This window comes from Zalophus californianus, chromosome 4 (genome assembly GCF_009762305.2).
Source record: "Zalophus californianus isolate mZalCal1 chromosome 4, mZalCal1.pri.v2, whole genome shotgun sequence".
In the NCBI taxonomy this organism is placed as follows: Eukaryota; Metazoa; Chordata; class Mammalia; order Carnivora; family Otariidae; genus Zalophus; species Zalophus californianus.
In genome coordinates, this window is record NC_045598.1 from 33,101,497 (window position 1) to 33,115,415 (window position 13,919).

Consider the following 13,919-nt stretch of genomic DNA (forward strand, 5'->3'; position numbering starts at 1 on the left):
TTTAGTAATTGCAGACTAAGCCCCATATTAGAACCTGCCACCTGCCAGGAACCAAGGAACCAAGTCCCTATATTGAGCCCCCATCTCTGCTGAAAATCCTACCTAATATCCAGGGAACCCCCAGTGCCTATACCTGAATCCCAGCCATCTGTGGTCAGATGCCAGATCTCCTGCTGCCAAATGTTCAGTGATGGAGACATGTGTTGGGGGGTTACTTCTCAGTCTTCTATGCCACTAGGGGCTGATACCCCATCACTCTTTTTATTAAGACTTCAGAAGGGTCCCACTCCTTATAACGTGGTGAGACAAATCTTAGGAAAACCATCTCTTTGTTCCATATTTGCTAACAAGAAGGCTCAGACTGGGTGTGCTCATGTCAGATTTGCAGAGCAAACTCATCAGGAACTCCTACTCAGATCTGTCAGCTAATATGCAAATGGAAAAGCAGAGGCTAAATAATTTTAAAAGCACTGGTGATTCAAGCAGAAAAGGAAGGATTTGGAGTCAAGTAGGAATGCTTTCCCTAGATAGCAATAGAACTATAGATCATTCCTTTTTTTTAATTATCGAATTAAACAGGTATAGCCAGATAATAAATTTCTTTTTATGTTTAAAAGGAGGAGGGAGTCTTTCAGGGGCTCCCTCTTTGAACTCCCATATCATTTGCCTATACCTCTCTTAATGCTCTGTCATGCTGTATTGCAGTTACCTTTTGTGGGTCTCTCTCTACCTAGGCTTGGAATTCCTCTAAAGTGTGTTCAGTTAATTATGTTCTGTAAACATGGATTGACACCTGCTTTGTACTTCGAGCCTAGTGTGAGGTTTTGGAGGATTAACAAAGTGGGTTAGAGATGGACTCTGCCTAATCAGCATCCTCGGGTGATGGGAGATGCTGACTGCTTTGGAATTGAATTGACTAGATCCTTAGGATTTTATTTTGGCCTCTCCTCTGTGTTTCTGGAATACATTATTATTCCATCCTGAAAAAAGAGTTGTGGTAGAGGGAGAGGGACGTGAGTAAAACTAAGAGAAAATAAGGTTCGGCGGCCATTTGATAAGAAGCGAGAGTTTGGTCAGAGGAACAGAAGGGGCCAAGGTAAGGCAAGTTCAGAAAGAACGGACAGCTGTGTAGGACAGGGAGATGGGAGGGCAAGGACTCAGTTCGGAGGCTTCTCTTAACTACTCCTCCTGCTCTTTGTCTTTCTTCTTAAAGGAAAAGCTGTTTTTCTTGCAAGAGATAAACATCACCTCTCAGACATCTGCCATCTGATCCGCCATGATGTGCCCTACCTGTTCCAGAAGTATGTGAAGGAGTCACACGGCAAAGATATCCGGGTGGTGGTGGTAGGGGGCCGGGTGATAGGCTCTATGCTTCGCTGCTCCACAGATGGACGGATGCAAAGCAACTGCTCTCTCGGTAAGGTATAAGAGCTCACAGTCCATTTTTTCACTAGGGATTTTTCATTAGGATGTTTGCACTCATTCGGTAAATGTGGACCGATCCCTCCTATCTTGTCAAATCCTCTGCTGGGCTCCAGGATCACAGATAAGAATTAGAAACAAGCCCTGTCCTGTCACGGCAAGCAGCCCAGGAAAGGGACAGACTGGTGTGGGTGCTGTGACAGAGGTCAGGCCTGGGTATCAGGACACTGAGATTGAACCCTGTCTGGTAGGTGTTAGGACTCAGCAGCCAGGTTTAAACCAGGGAGTGAAATGAGGATCCGTGTTTGAGAAAAACTGACACTGGGTAGAGGAGGGATTGAAGGCATGAGACAGGAGGCAGAGGAGTTCGGAGGGCAAGAAATAAAGAGCGTCTACACTGAGGCAGTAAAAGAAGATAGAGTGTATTCTGCTTTTGCATTGTAATTGAAGACTGTGTTTTTCTTAATATGTATGATATAATTAGAAAGCTGCAGTTTATATTTGGATCAAATGCGTAACTCCGTCCCTTGAAGCTGTTGTTTATCTTGTTTTCTGTTACGGTGAGTGGAGGTGTCCCAGGAGGGATATAAAATCTTGTCCCCATCACAGAAAACTATTGTCACCCTCATTGAATGAATGTGTATGTTGGTAATAAGAAGAAAGAAAAATGCCCACGGTTACATCCTAAATGGCCCTGTGAGCATACCAAGGCTAGTGAGTAGTACAGAGGTGGAGGCACCAGTTTGGTCCTTCCTTCACGAATACCAGTCGAGCTGTTGCCACGAGTGGACTCGATGAGAGCGCAGTTAATGGGAGAGTCCCTGCCCTGGGACAGCTTACGGTCCCACAGAAGACAAGACCTGAAAGCAGATCATTGCAAGACCCTGGGATGTAGTGCTGTGGTGGGGGCAGATGCTAGGCTCAGGTTCACACAGTGCTAAGTACTCAACATCTCATTTTCATGTATGGTGCCACCACGTGGAACCTCAGGTATTATGTTGTCTTTTTTAGTCACCATATCAGATGCATTCTTTAGCGAGGTAGGAACCAGATGGTTTTGCCATTTACCCATGTTGCTTTTCCTGGTGAGCTAATCTAAAACTCTTCTGTAGCCTTTTCCTTATACATTCTAACAGGTGGGGAAGGGACAGTGTCAAAGTGAAGGCATTCATTGTTGGACCTGAGAATACAGGTCTTACGTCTTTCCAAGGAGACTATTAAACCTGAGGTTAACTCTGTAGTAGGTAAGGACAGTCAGACTCTCTTTGGCACAGGATTTTGTCTCATAAGCCTTTCTATCTCCCTCTTCCTAAAACATAACGTTAATTTATTTTACAGACTTACTTACTTTTTTAGAGGTGGGGGGAGGGGCAGAGAGAGAGAATCCCAAGTAGACTCTGTGCTGAGCGTGGAGCCCGGCACCGGGCTCAGTCCCACGACCCTGAGATGATGACCTGAGCTGAAATCGAGAGTCCGATGCTTAACCGACTGAGCCACCCAGGTGCCCCAACGTAATGTTAATTTTGCTTTTTCTGTACAAAAGGAATCCATTATCATGTAGAAAATTAGGAAAACACGGCAAAGCCCAATAAAAAAGGTATTTATCATTAATCCCACCCTTTAAAGACAGGCATTATTAACATTGCTATATTGTTCTTTCTGGCAATATCTTTTTGTACAGTTGTGGTCATGCTGCACAGTCTTAAATCCTTCCAAATATTTTTCCATGGGATCACCAACGCTCTACGAGCATTATTATTCATGATTGTAAAATATGCTGCTTTCCTCTATTGCGAGATATTTGTAGTTTTTCATTTACTTATCAACAGATGTTTAGTGAGTGCCTATTATGTCCCAGGATTTTGATTTTCCAGTATTTTAAATAACCCTACCATCAACATCTTGGTGCATAAAGCTTTTTTCCATTACATAAGATTATTTCCTTAGTGGTAGGTCAGAGGAAATAAACATTTTAAAAACTCTTAGATAAGAAATGACCCTGTTGTTTTCCCAAAGGGCGTCCTGATTTCCAAGCAGATCTTCTGTGAGTAATAAGAATGCCTGTCTCCCTGCCCCTCCTCAGTATGGCCCCATCTCTTCTTTGAAGGGTCATTGTGTCCTTGGTGTCTGATATCACCATTATGTCACTGTGCTTTTCCTACAGGCGGTGTGGGCGTCATGTGCCCGCTGACAGAGCAAGGCAAGCAGTTGGCCATTCAGGTGTCCAACATCCTGGGCATGGACTTCTGTGGCATCGATCTCCTCATCATGGATGATGGCTCCTTTGTGGTGTGTGAGGCAAACGCCAACGTCGGCTTCCTAGCCTTTGACCAGGCATGCAATTTAGATGTGGGTGGCATCATCGCGGACTACACCATGTCCTTGCTGCCCAATAGGCAGACTGGCAAGATGGCTGTCCTCCCAGGACTGTCTAGTCCCAGGGAGAAGAAAGAGCCAGATGGCTGCGCTTCAGCTCAGGGAGTTGCGGAGAGCGTCTACGCCATCAACAATGGGTCTACCTCTAGCGAGAGTGAGCCTGAACTGGGAGAGATCCGGGATTCCTCAGTGAGCACAACGGGGGCCCCGCCCCCCATGCTGCCCGAACCTGGCTACAACATTAACAACAGGATTGCTTCAGAATTAAAACTTAAGTGAATTCCTGCTTTTTGGCAGCATTTAAACCAAATCCTACTGCTTCCCTATAGTTTTGAGTGAATAAAATCCAGACTAATGTGATTTCATTTGCACAGAAACTAGAAAATCCCATCTGGGCACTCAGCATTCTTTCTAACGATGATTTAAGCAAACAGCTTAGCTTTGTGGTTTTTACAGACACTAATATGAAAACACTCACCAAGAGCAACATCCCGGGCGATCGACTTCAGACCGATGTCTGCCACGAGCACTTGAATGCTACGGCTGACTTTTAAGGCACTGCCTGGGAGCTGCTGCTTCTGGCTGTTTCTAGCAGAGCCCATGAACTCAGACCGGCTCCCGGAAGTGCTGCACTCAGGAGCCACCCCCGGAGGCAGGCGGGTGCAGAAGAGAAGGAATGTGACTGCAGTTACATGGCTCTTCGCTAAGTGTGTGTGTGTGATGCTTGAAGAATACACAGTTCAGTCTGTGCTCCCCGTCAATCACCATCTTGGCCATATTTCTCTGACACTCAGGATATGGTGTTTTAGGGAGCTTCCTCATTAGCATTTTCGATGAAGCACTTTGTAGAAAGTTTGAGACCGAACATTATTTGATTCACCGGTTGGCAGATACCCTGCTGCGTAACTGGGGCTTTCTACAAATTGCTTCGCCACTCTGAACTTCTAGACCCTGCTTCAACTAACGCCAGCCCCAGCAGCCTTTTGCACCTTTGCTGCCTTTGGCCTCAGCTGGAAATGCACTTCAGTGAGCTAGTGGCCACACACTTTATTTCTTACGCGTGCACTAGAATTGAACACCATGAACTTTCTTGTCAGTAGACTCTGTTCATTTGTCATCCAGAAGCCAGTGGGTTTTTATCATAGGAAGCTACTGGAAGATAATCATTTTCCCCCTTCTCTCCTAAAACTTTGTGTACTGCTTAGCTGTAGAAGGTTTTCTTGTATGCGTTGGTGTTGTGGGCCTGTTGGGTAGATAGAGCCACTGGAAACACTCTAATCCCCTCGACCTCCTAGTCCTAGCCAGGTTCCAGAGACCTGTCCTTACCCACTTTTTCCAAACTGGGGAGACTCAGGAATTACTCATTGCACGCTTAGGGGGAGGAGGGGCTGGGTAACGTAGACAGGACACCAAGTGCTTTTCATTTTAACTCTTTAAGCAGTAGATGATGGTCCTTCCCTTGGGTGAAATCATGGAGATGGAGTTTTCCATCTCTTCTTATATGAAGTAGGACGAGAATGAGCAAGGCTCCCTTTTTAACCAAATACACTCAAACATAAGCACTCAAGAGTTACCGTAATCTGTGTTACTTCCTCGGGAGACCATACCCTTGGGCTGTGATACTGCATGAGCCGAGAACAGATAGAATTCCTCTTTGGAATTCCCTCTGAAGCCATGCAAGGGAAGAGGCCTTACAGCCTTACAGTCAGACTTCAGTTTTTATACCACTCCTCCCCACAGGTAGTCCCAAGCTCCATCACCCATTTTATCTATCAGACTTATTTTCTAATGCTCTTTGGCTGTTAAAAAAAAAAAAAAAAAACAAAATCATCCCTCAAAACATAAATCTACCCACAAAGGACAACAACGAGGAAGCTTACAAGTGGACAGTTTCCAAGGAAGGCTCTAGAAATAGTCTGAGTCAAGGTCAGCTTCACTGACTAAACATACATCTTCCCAAGGTGACTAGTTTGAAGGCAGCAACACCCATTTGGGTGTATAAATTCCTGTATTTACTCTGCTGTAAATGTAAAATGTATATAAAGTCAAAACTATTACATTTTTTCACAACACATTTAAATAGAAATTGGCTTTTAAAATATTGTGGCTAAAAGCACATCTCACCAAGTAACAGACAATTGAAAAGCATTTGGCTCCATGTAATGGAGATATTGTACTACACAATTGTAGTTTAAATGCAGTCCAACATAGGGTGCATGCCACTCAGTTGTAACTCTAGTAATGTGTCTTGTACAGTTGACAAACGATAATACTTCACCTTTATGCAGGTTAAGACATTTACCTTATCTTTACCACTCAGGGTGGGTTTAGAAGGATAGTTCTAGGTCTGTTCTTGTTGGAATTGTCCATATGCTTTCTCCGTAAACATCTGAACCAAGCGATGACCTTCTGGAAGCTGCATTCACTCATTCCCACTGTTCAGTGTAAGCCCAATCTCCCCACTTTATCTGAAAGGACGCTAGCAGGCCCTGTCCCGAGCAGAGCAGCTAGAGGGTGCTTCCAGATTTGTCAAAGAGGGCCCGTCTTCCAGCTGCTAGTGACATCTGTAGTCATTGGCACCATTGCTTGAAATGTAGCCCAGCCTGGAAGCAGAGAAAGCTGGATCACACATGGATCACAGCTCCCACCTCCCTGCACCCCCCCCCCCCCCCAGATTTCCCATACCCGCCATGGGCCCTGTGAGCCTTGGTCATGGGTCTAGGCCACACTCATTACAGCTGCCTGCAAGGCCTGCTAGAGGGAATGTGGGACACAGAGCCAATTCCTGGTTCTGGCTCTCCCCTTAAGGAGCTGACAACCTTGCACAATCAGGTAGGCTCTGCCTCCCGGTTTTTCATTCTTCCAATAGGGGAGATGCCTGTTTACCTCTTGAGGGTGCTTTGAGGTTGAAGTGAGTTAATTAATGAGACTGTGCATCATGTGGGAAGTGGTAGAAGAATACCTCCCACATCAGGTTTTGTAAGTTTCTCATTATCCCTCCTCTTGAGGGAGTCAAAGAAAGAGGCCATGAATTCTTGGCATTAGCACACTAAACAGTGGTAGGGGGCCTGAAAAAGGATGCAGCTTCTTAGAGGCCTTACCACCTGAAAGGAGTAAGGCTCTTGGGTGTATTCACATAGCCTTCTGGATGTATCGTATATAACCTGAAACTCCTGACTCTCCTATATCAACTAACAGTCTTCCTTATGTAACATAAATTGCAGTGTCTGTATATGGTCTTCCCATTACCTGATAGTAGCATCTTGAAACTGGTCAAAACTTGAATGCCAATAGCTCCGTCACTCAGAATATATATGATTCTGCACTTGGGAAAAATGTCTTCATGCTATCTGTCTGATTGCTGTGGGGTGCGGGTTTGTGAGAATGTGGGTTGGGGGCTTTAGGTCTTTAAAACCTGATGAAACAGTGTAAGTGGATTATAAGCTCTTCCTATCACCATTGCAGACTCATTGCTCCCAGCTAAGAGGGGATTCCGTGATAGCTGCGGATGGGGTGAGGAGGAAAGGGAAGGAGAAAGGTCTTGGATAGTTTTGTGACGTTTCAGCGGAAGAAATAAGAAATTGGGATAATTTGGAATTCCAGGGGGAACGAAGAAGAAATGGCTCTTCTGGGGGTTGTTTAAATGAAAGAATCATGCACACATATTCATTAGAGGTAGGGGTCTTTGAAACTTCTGTATAAAGAAAATAAATTACGTGGATTCTCATCGGCCTTGAGGAGGTGGGAGAGACATGCCTCAGCACTTCCTTAAGTCCTGATGAATGCTGGTCTTGATGCAAGCCCAGGGGAGATGGAAGCAGCTTGCTGGGGGCTCCAGGGTCCCCCAAGTAACAGCTGGCCCTTCTGCAGAAAACTGTGTGCAGGCAGGCCTGGAGCCACAGTGCTCTGAGGTGGGTCTAAGGAGCCACGTCAGAGTGAATCCAAAGCCAGTAGAACAGGGAACCTCAGCTTAATACTTTCTTTTGCACCTGTAGGTGAGGCTTCTCTTTGCTGTCTGTGCAGATGTTTGGGGACGAGCCCTGACAGCAGTCATCTTTGTCACTGTCCAAAGCTCGTGTTCTTCCATCTGCTGCTACAGCCTAATAGCAAGCCTCGTGCTGTTTTTTACTTTCTCTGAGACTCGAGATCAGATCATGATTTAAAATGCTTTTACTTGGAAGACCCCCTCCCCCCCCCATCTCAGGAATATGTTGTTGGAATTGTTCCTGAAAACCATATTATGCTTCCATTCCAAGTCTCTGGCCAGACCCTGCAGCCCTCCCTTCTTAAAACACACAGCTGAGTACAACTTTGTTTCTTCAAGATTTTCAGCTTCCTTCCCCAGGTGTGGTTCCCGTGCCAACGTGTGGCACTCTCCTGGGCCCTGTGCTGGCCTCCCCAACCCTGTTTGGTAGTCTCGCTGTGCCATTTTGTGTTCACTGGGCTCCGAGGTGACACTGAGAAAGTCACCCACCAAGCCAGATTTGTTTTTTTAGTATTTTATTTATTTGAGAGAAATCGAGAGAGAGAGAGAGTGAGCATGAGCCGGGGGGAGGGGCATAGGGAGAGAGAGAAGCAGACTCCCTGCTGAGCAGGGACCCTGGGATCATGACCTGAGCCTGAGGCAGATGCTTAACCAACTGAACCACTCAGGCACCCCATTAAACCAGATTCGAGGACAAAGGAATAACAGCACTCTGGACACCAATTCAGTCCCCCCATTTTATAGACAGAGGATCTGAATCCCAGAGGCCAAGATCACTTAGCTAGTCAGCAGCAGGGCTGGGATGCGGGCAGTCCAAGTCCCCGTTCTGGTTTAGCATACTGCCAGAGGTGGCTCTGTTCTTCCATGGTGCTTAGCACTTGCTGTCATCCTGGACTCACCCTCTGCCCTTTCTCCCGCTGAGCCTCTGCTCTGGATCCACGTGGTGTTGATGTGCCAGCTCAGAAGGCTTCACCTCTTGGATGGCCTTAAATGAGAGCCCTAGGGGCACATAGGAGATTTCTAGGGTACAAGCTGGCATATGGCCTGCGCCCTCAGACCGGCCAAGACCATTTAGCCCCACCTCACACCATCAGTGATGGATGAGGGGGCAAGGCCCCTGCCGAGCTGGCTGAAGGCTCCCTTGGTGCCAATTTGGCTGGCATTTCCCCACTGCAGAATGTCTTGGATGTATGGAGGCCTTTGTGGGCCTCCGTGAAGGTCAAGGGTTTGAAGGTCCCAAACTTCTCCCATCGGGCACTCCTTCAGGGGGATCCTGCTTGATGCACATGTTCCAACTGCAATGAGCCACAAAGTCAAAAGTGTCCTCCCACTTCAGTTCCACAGCGCATTCACCTGCAGCCAGCCACTAGGCCAGATTCTTCCCTCTTGACGCCCATATGTCAGCCGAGGCCCACATAGCCCTTGAGATCCGGGCACGCCCAGTAATTGGGCCTTTGGATGTCTGTGATCTCTAAGGCGCTCACGTTTTGGCCGCCACAGCTGACACCAGACTTCTGCTACCTCATTTTAAGCAACGATGGGGTCTCCTCCCTGTGGTCCATCAATGACACGAAGATCAGTTCTCCCATTTCCACACACAACAAAATTCAAATGCACCCGTGTGTGTGGGCACACATGTGTTTCAATGACGTGGGAGGAAACAGAAGACATTACAGCAATGCAGACACGGTACGCCCTTCATAAAGTGTTCTTTGGATACACCACTGAGGAACCCATCACCTTCCACCCCACAAGTACCTGTCTCCCTACTTGGGACAAACCAAATCCATTTACATTCTCCTGTACAGCAGTATGGCCAGTCCTTTTCTTTTCTTTTCTTTTAGATTTTATTTATTTATTTGAGAGAGAGAGAGTGAGAGTGCACGAGAGGGGGTAGGGTCAGAGGGAGAAGCAGGTTCCCCACTGAGCAGGGAGCCCGATGTGGGACTCGATCCTGGGACTCCAGGATCATGACCTGAGCCGAAGGCAGTCGCTTAAGCAACTGAGCCACCCAGGTGCCCGCCAGTCCTTTTCTTAACTTGATTCCTGCCAACGCCCTTACCTTTGAGATTTCCCCTTCCCCGTTTGGGGTTATTATTATTAAGGGCATTTTCCTAAACAAAGATGGCTCCCTCAAGAGGAACTCTCAAGGTGATACATTTTTGACTCGTACTACGCTACACAGGCATCTCAACAACCAGAGTCCCCACCGTCAGGGTCTTCACGCTCTCTGGCAGGCAACACGGGCTAACGTCAATAATGCCAGTTTGAGTTAGACACCCCTGGTGCCAATCCTGACTCCAAAACCTATAGCTTGTGTGACCTCGGGTGAGTCGTTTCATCTTGCCACATCTTCGTTTCTCTACCTATAAACGTGATAAGTAAACACAGTCGTGAATGTGAAGCACTGAGCCACATGCCTAGCTTTCCGCAGCATCCTTCCCACTGTCAGCAATCACAGGCAGCTCGTGCCCGTGATCGTGGCTTGGGGCCAAGGGAGGAGAGCCGGCAGACAGCAGCTTTACGGCTGGGAGGGCGAGGAGGGCTGACGGCTGCTTGTGCACGCTGTGGTCCAGGCTTCACAATTGGGAGGTTCCGTCCGTCCTTGAGATCTAGGATGCTACAGTGTGAGATCTAGATGGTGCATTTGGCTTAATGCTGTATTTGAAGGAAAGGCTGCCTCGGATGACTAGGAGGCTGCAAACCTGGTGGGCAGCCTGACCTTGGGCAATTTAGCACCTGGTTTTTCCTGCATGAGGTTGGCTGGCTTTGCATCAGATAGAAGGAGGAGGTGCCAGGGATTTGCATGTAATCCGTCAAACAGAGGGTGAGGGGAGTGCAGGAGGCCAGGGCTGTGCAGGGAGCTCCAGTAGTGCAACAGCACCATCTGGACTTGGTGGGGCCGACAGCCCTGAGATCGGATGGAAGTAGCCAATCAAGTGGCTCATTTTCCTGCTGTCCTGCACCTGTCCCAAGGGAGGCTCCCAGAATGTCCTGTCTGGAAAGAATGCTCATCTCCTGTAAGGAGAGCAGGGCTCTCAATCCCTCCACATAACCAACAGAGGTCTCTCTGAAGACAGGATTCGGCAGGTGTTTGGTGTTATCCCCCCGGAAGGGGTGCCCCTGTGCCAGTGGGGCGCTGGAGCCTGCTCGCTCTGGCCCAGGGGAGGGGATCATGAGCATTTTGCAGGAATTTAGTGAGCTGGCTCTCAAACACAGCCATCATTTTTTAAAAAAATGAAATGATATCAACCTATAATGAAAGTATATTACAAAAAAAAGTTAAAAATATAGGTATTAAATACTCAAAGCTCATCACTTTGCAATTATTTTACTACATTTTTCTATTATCCATGCTCTCGAGGTTACGCTCTCGGAAATGTCCTGCGATGAAGAGATGAAGGGCATGTTGCTGCGAGTCTCTGCAAACGCCACCGTTCAGTGACATCACGTTGGTGACTTGACATCAGCCCTAGTAGGATATCTTACCCCCCCAGCCCCCGAGATGGGCAGATGCCACATATCAAGTTTCTACCCCTGGAGGGCTGGTTGCGAAACATTTAGCAGCATCCCACTGCTACTTGGTGACCGAGAAAGACATGGAGCCACAAGAGCATTGAAACACCTCGTTCTGGGGAGGTTCGCCTGGGTGATGGATTTCTTGAAGCAGGTGTCCTGGTAGAATGTGCAGAACTGGCCAAGAAAAATGCTTGAAAACGCTGCTTCTCCGCTTGTTTTGTCTTGCCTCTGTTTTCCACGCGTGAGAAATGTGTTTCATTTGCTCCTAAACTTCTGGAGTGATTTGTGAGTTCTGTCGCACTGCGGGTGGGTACTTCGGCTCAGTTCCCCTCCAGGAAAGTGAATTGTCGTTTCCCCTGCCTAACCGGCAAGCTGAAAATGTGCTACAAGGAATATGTCTTAACTAGGCATTGAGAGAGCTCATTTCCAAGTGGTTTCTACAGCAATAACAGTGTTAACTTCTCCAACAGGGAAGAAATCATTTATAAATGATTGTTTTGCTGTCTTTGCTTTTTATTAAAATTATTACTGTGGGACAAGATGCTTTGTTTGCCTTTGTTCCCCCAACTCTGTGCCTTTTGGTTGTTCTTTTTAAGTAAGGACCACATGCTGAAGCTACATTTTATTATTTTCATATCATAAAATGAGGGAAAATCTTCACAGATACTTTATCCTATTCATTCGCACACCAGCTGCATTCTGAAAAACCATAATTTTCCTTTCAAACGCAGAGTGTCGTCTGAATTGTAATATTGCCAGCTCTCAACTGTCAAGATGATGGAGGAAAATACTAATGCATATGGTATGAGCTTGTCATGGGCCTGCTCCATGAGCTCTCCTGGGCTGACATGTGAATTGAGATTCGAAGAGCAAGTGAGAGCAAGAAGCCATTAACAATGACCATGTGGCACAGTACGGGCCCCAGGGGACAGAAAGAATCTGTGGGCCCACCTGAAGGAGGCTCCCGGGTGAGGCTGAGCCCCCGGGACCTGTGTGTTTGCATGAGATTTCACAGGCCTTCCTGGGACCAGTGATAAGACCTTTAGCAACTCACTCTGGTCAGCACCAGGCCTGAGACCCTTGAACTAAGGCTGTTCCCCAAACCACTCGTATGTCCTTTGATGTTTCTTTTTATTCTTTTTATTTTATTTTATTAATTTTTAAAAGATTTTAATCTATTTGACAGAGAGAGAGAGAACACCACAACCAAGGGGAGCAGCAGAGGGAGAGGGGGAAGCCGACTCCCCGCTGAGCAGGGAGCCCAACGTGGGGCTTGATCCCGGGACCCTGGGATCATGACCTGAGCCGAAGGCAGATGCCCAATCAACTGAGCCACCCAGGCGCCCTTATTCTTTTCATATTATATGAAAATCTTCAAAGGACACAGAAGTAGAGAAAATAGTTTAGTAAACCACCCAGATTTTAAATTACCAAAATTTTCGGGGCGCCTGGGTGGCTCAGTTGTTAAGCGTCTGCCTTCGGCTCAGGTCATGATCCCAGGGTCCTGGGATAGAGCCCCGCATCAGGCTCCCTGCTCAGTGGGAAGCCTGCTTCTCCCTCTCCCACTCCCCCTGCTTGGGTTCCCTCTCTCGCTGTGTCTCTCTCTATCAAATAAATAAATAAAATCTTTAAAAAAATTAATTACCAAAATTTTCTATTTTTACTGCATCTAGTCATTTATTTTCTTTATGCATTTAAAAAATCCCACACAGCACATCTTTTTCTCCCCTGCATTCTCCAAGAGCGTGCGTCTTCTTTTTTTAATTTTTTTAAGTAGGCTCCACAATCAGCCTCCAATGCAGGGCTTGAACTCACAACCCTGAGATCAAGATCTGAGCTGAGATCAAGAGTCCAATGCTTCACCGACTGAGCCACCCAGGCACCCCGGCATGTATCTTTTTTAAAAGAGGACACTTCCTTATGTCTTTACCATGTCTAAAAAAACTAACAATAATCTCTTGGTACCATCTACTTCCCATTCTATGTCAAATTCCCCTAGTCGTCTCACAAAGAACTCCGTCTGGCTGCTCTGTGGGCCAGGGTATTCGATGGGGCAGGAGGTGCATGGGAAAGGGTGGTGACGGTTTCTCTGCCCTCCTGACTTTGGCTCCAGCACAAACCATGCCCACAGCGGAGACACCACTGGAGGGCCACCAGCTGGCTACAGACACCTTCCCAAGCTGTTGGATCTTGGGATTTCCTCTCCTCGAGGAACAAGCCGACGAAGCCCCCTTCTATTTCCCAGGCTCCCGTTGTCTTCCCCTGAGACCCACGCAGCCTCCCAGCTGCTGGCGCCGCCCGGCTGTCACGGTGGCGCGCACTCCACTGCGGTTCCCTCTTTCACCAGCCTCAGGGAATCACAGCTCTTCAGATCTCCCAAAGAGCCTGGGCCTCTTCGTGTGTTAGAAAATCTGGGTTGTGTTCCTCCTGGGATACCGGACAGAACATCTGACGTTGTGTCACCTCTGAGGGCACAGCCCTGACGAGAGACACGGGGCAGCTGATGCCCCGCCTGCTCGGAGATTTTCTTTTTAAGTAAGGACGGGAAGACAATTGGTGAAATCTGGAATGAGGTCTCTTATTTTATTATCTGATAGTGTCATATCCATGTTAATTT

At 47.3% G+C, this 13,919-nt stretch overlaps 1 protein-coding gene across 1 annotated transcript in view; it reads left to right on the top strand.

The window, feature by feature from the left end:
* The window catches only part of RIMKLA (ribosomal modification protein rimK like family member A), a 38,658-nt gene extending 26,827 nt beyond the window's left edge, over nt 1-11,831 (top strand). Inside the window, exons 4-5 of the mRNA XM_027589870.2 lie at nt 1,214-1,417; nt 3,587-11,831. Of these exons, the coding sequence (XP_027445671.1) occupies nt 1,214-1,417; nt 3,587-4,077 (695 nt within the window). The 3' untranslated portion in view covers nt 4,078-11,831. The remainder of the gene's footprint in view (nt 1-1,213; nt 1,418-3,586) is intronic.
* Nucleotides 11,832-13,919: the final 2,088 nt, after the last annotated feature.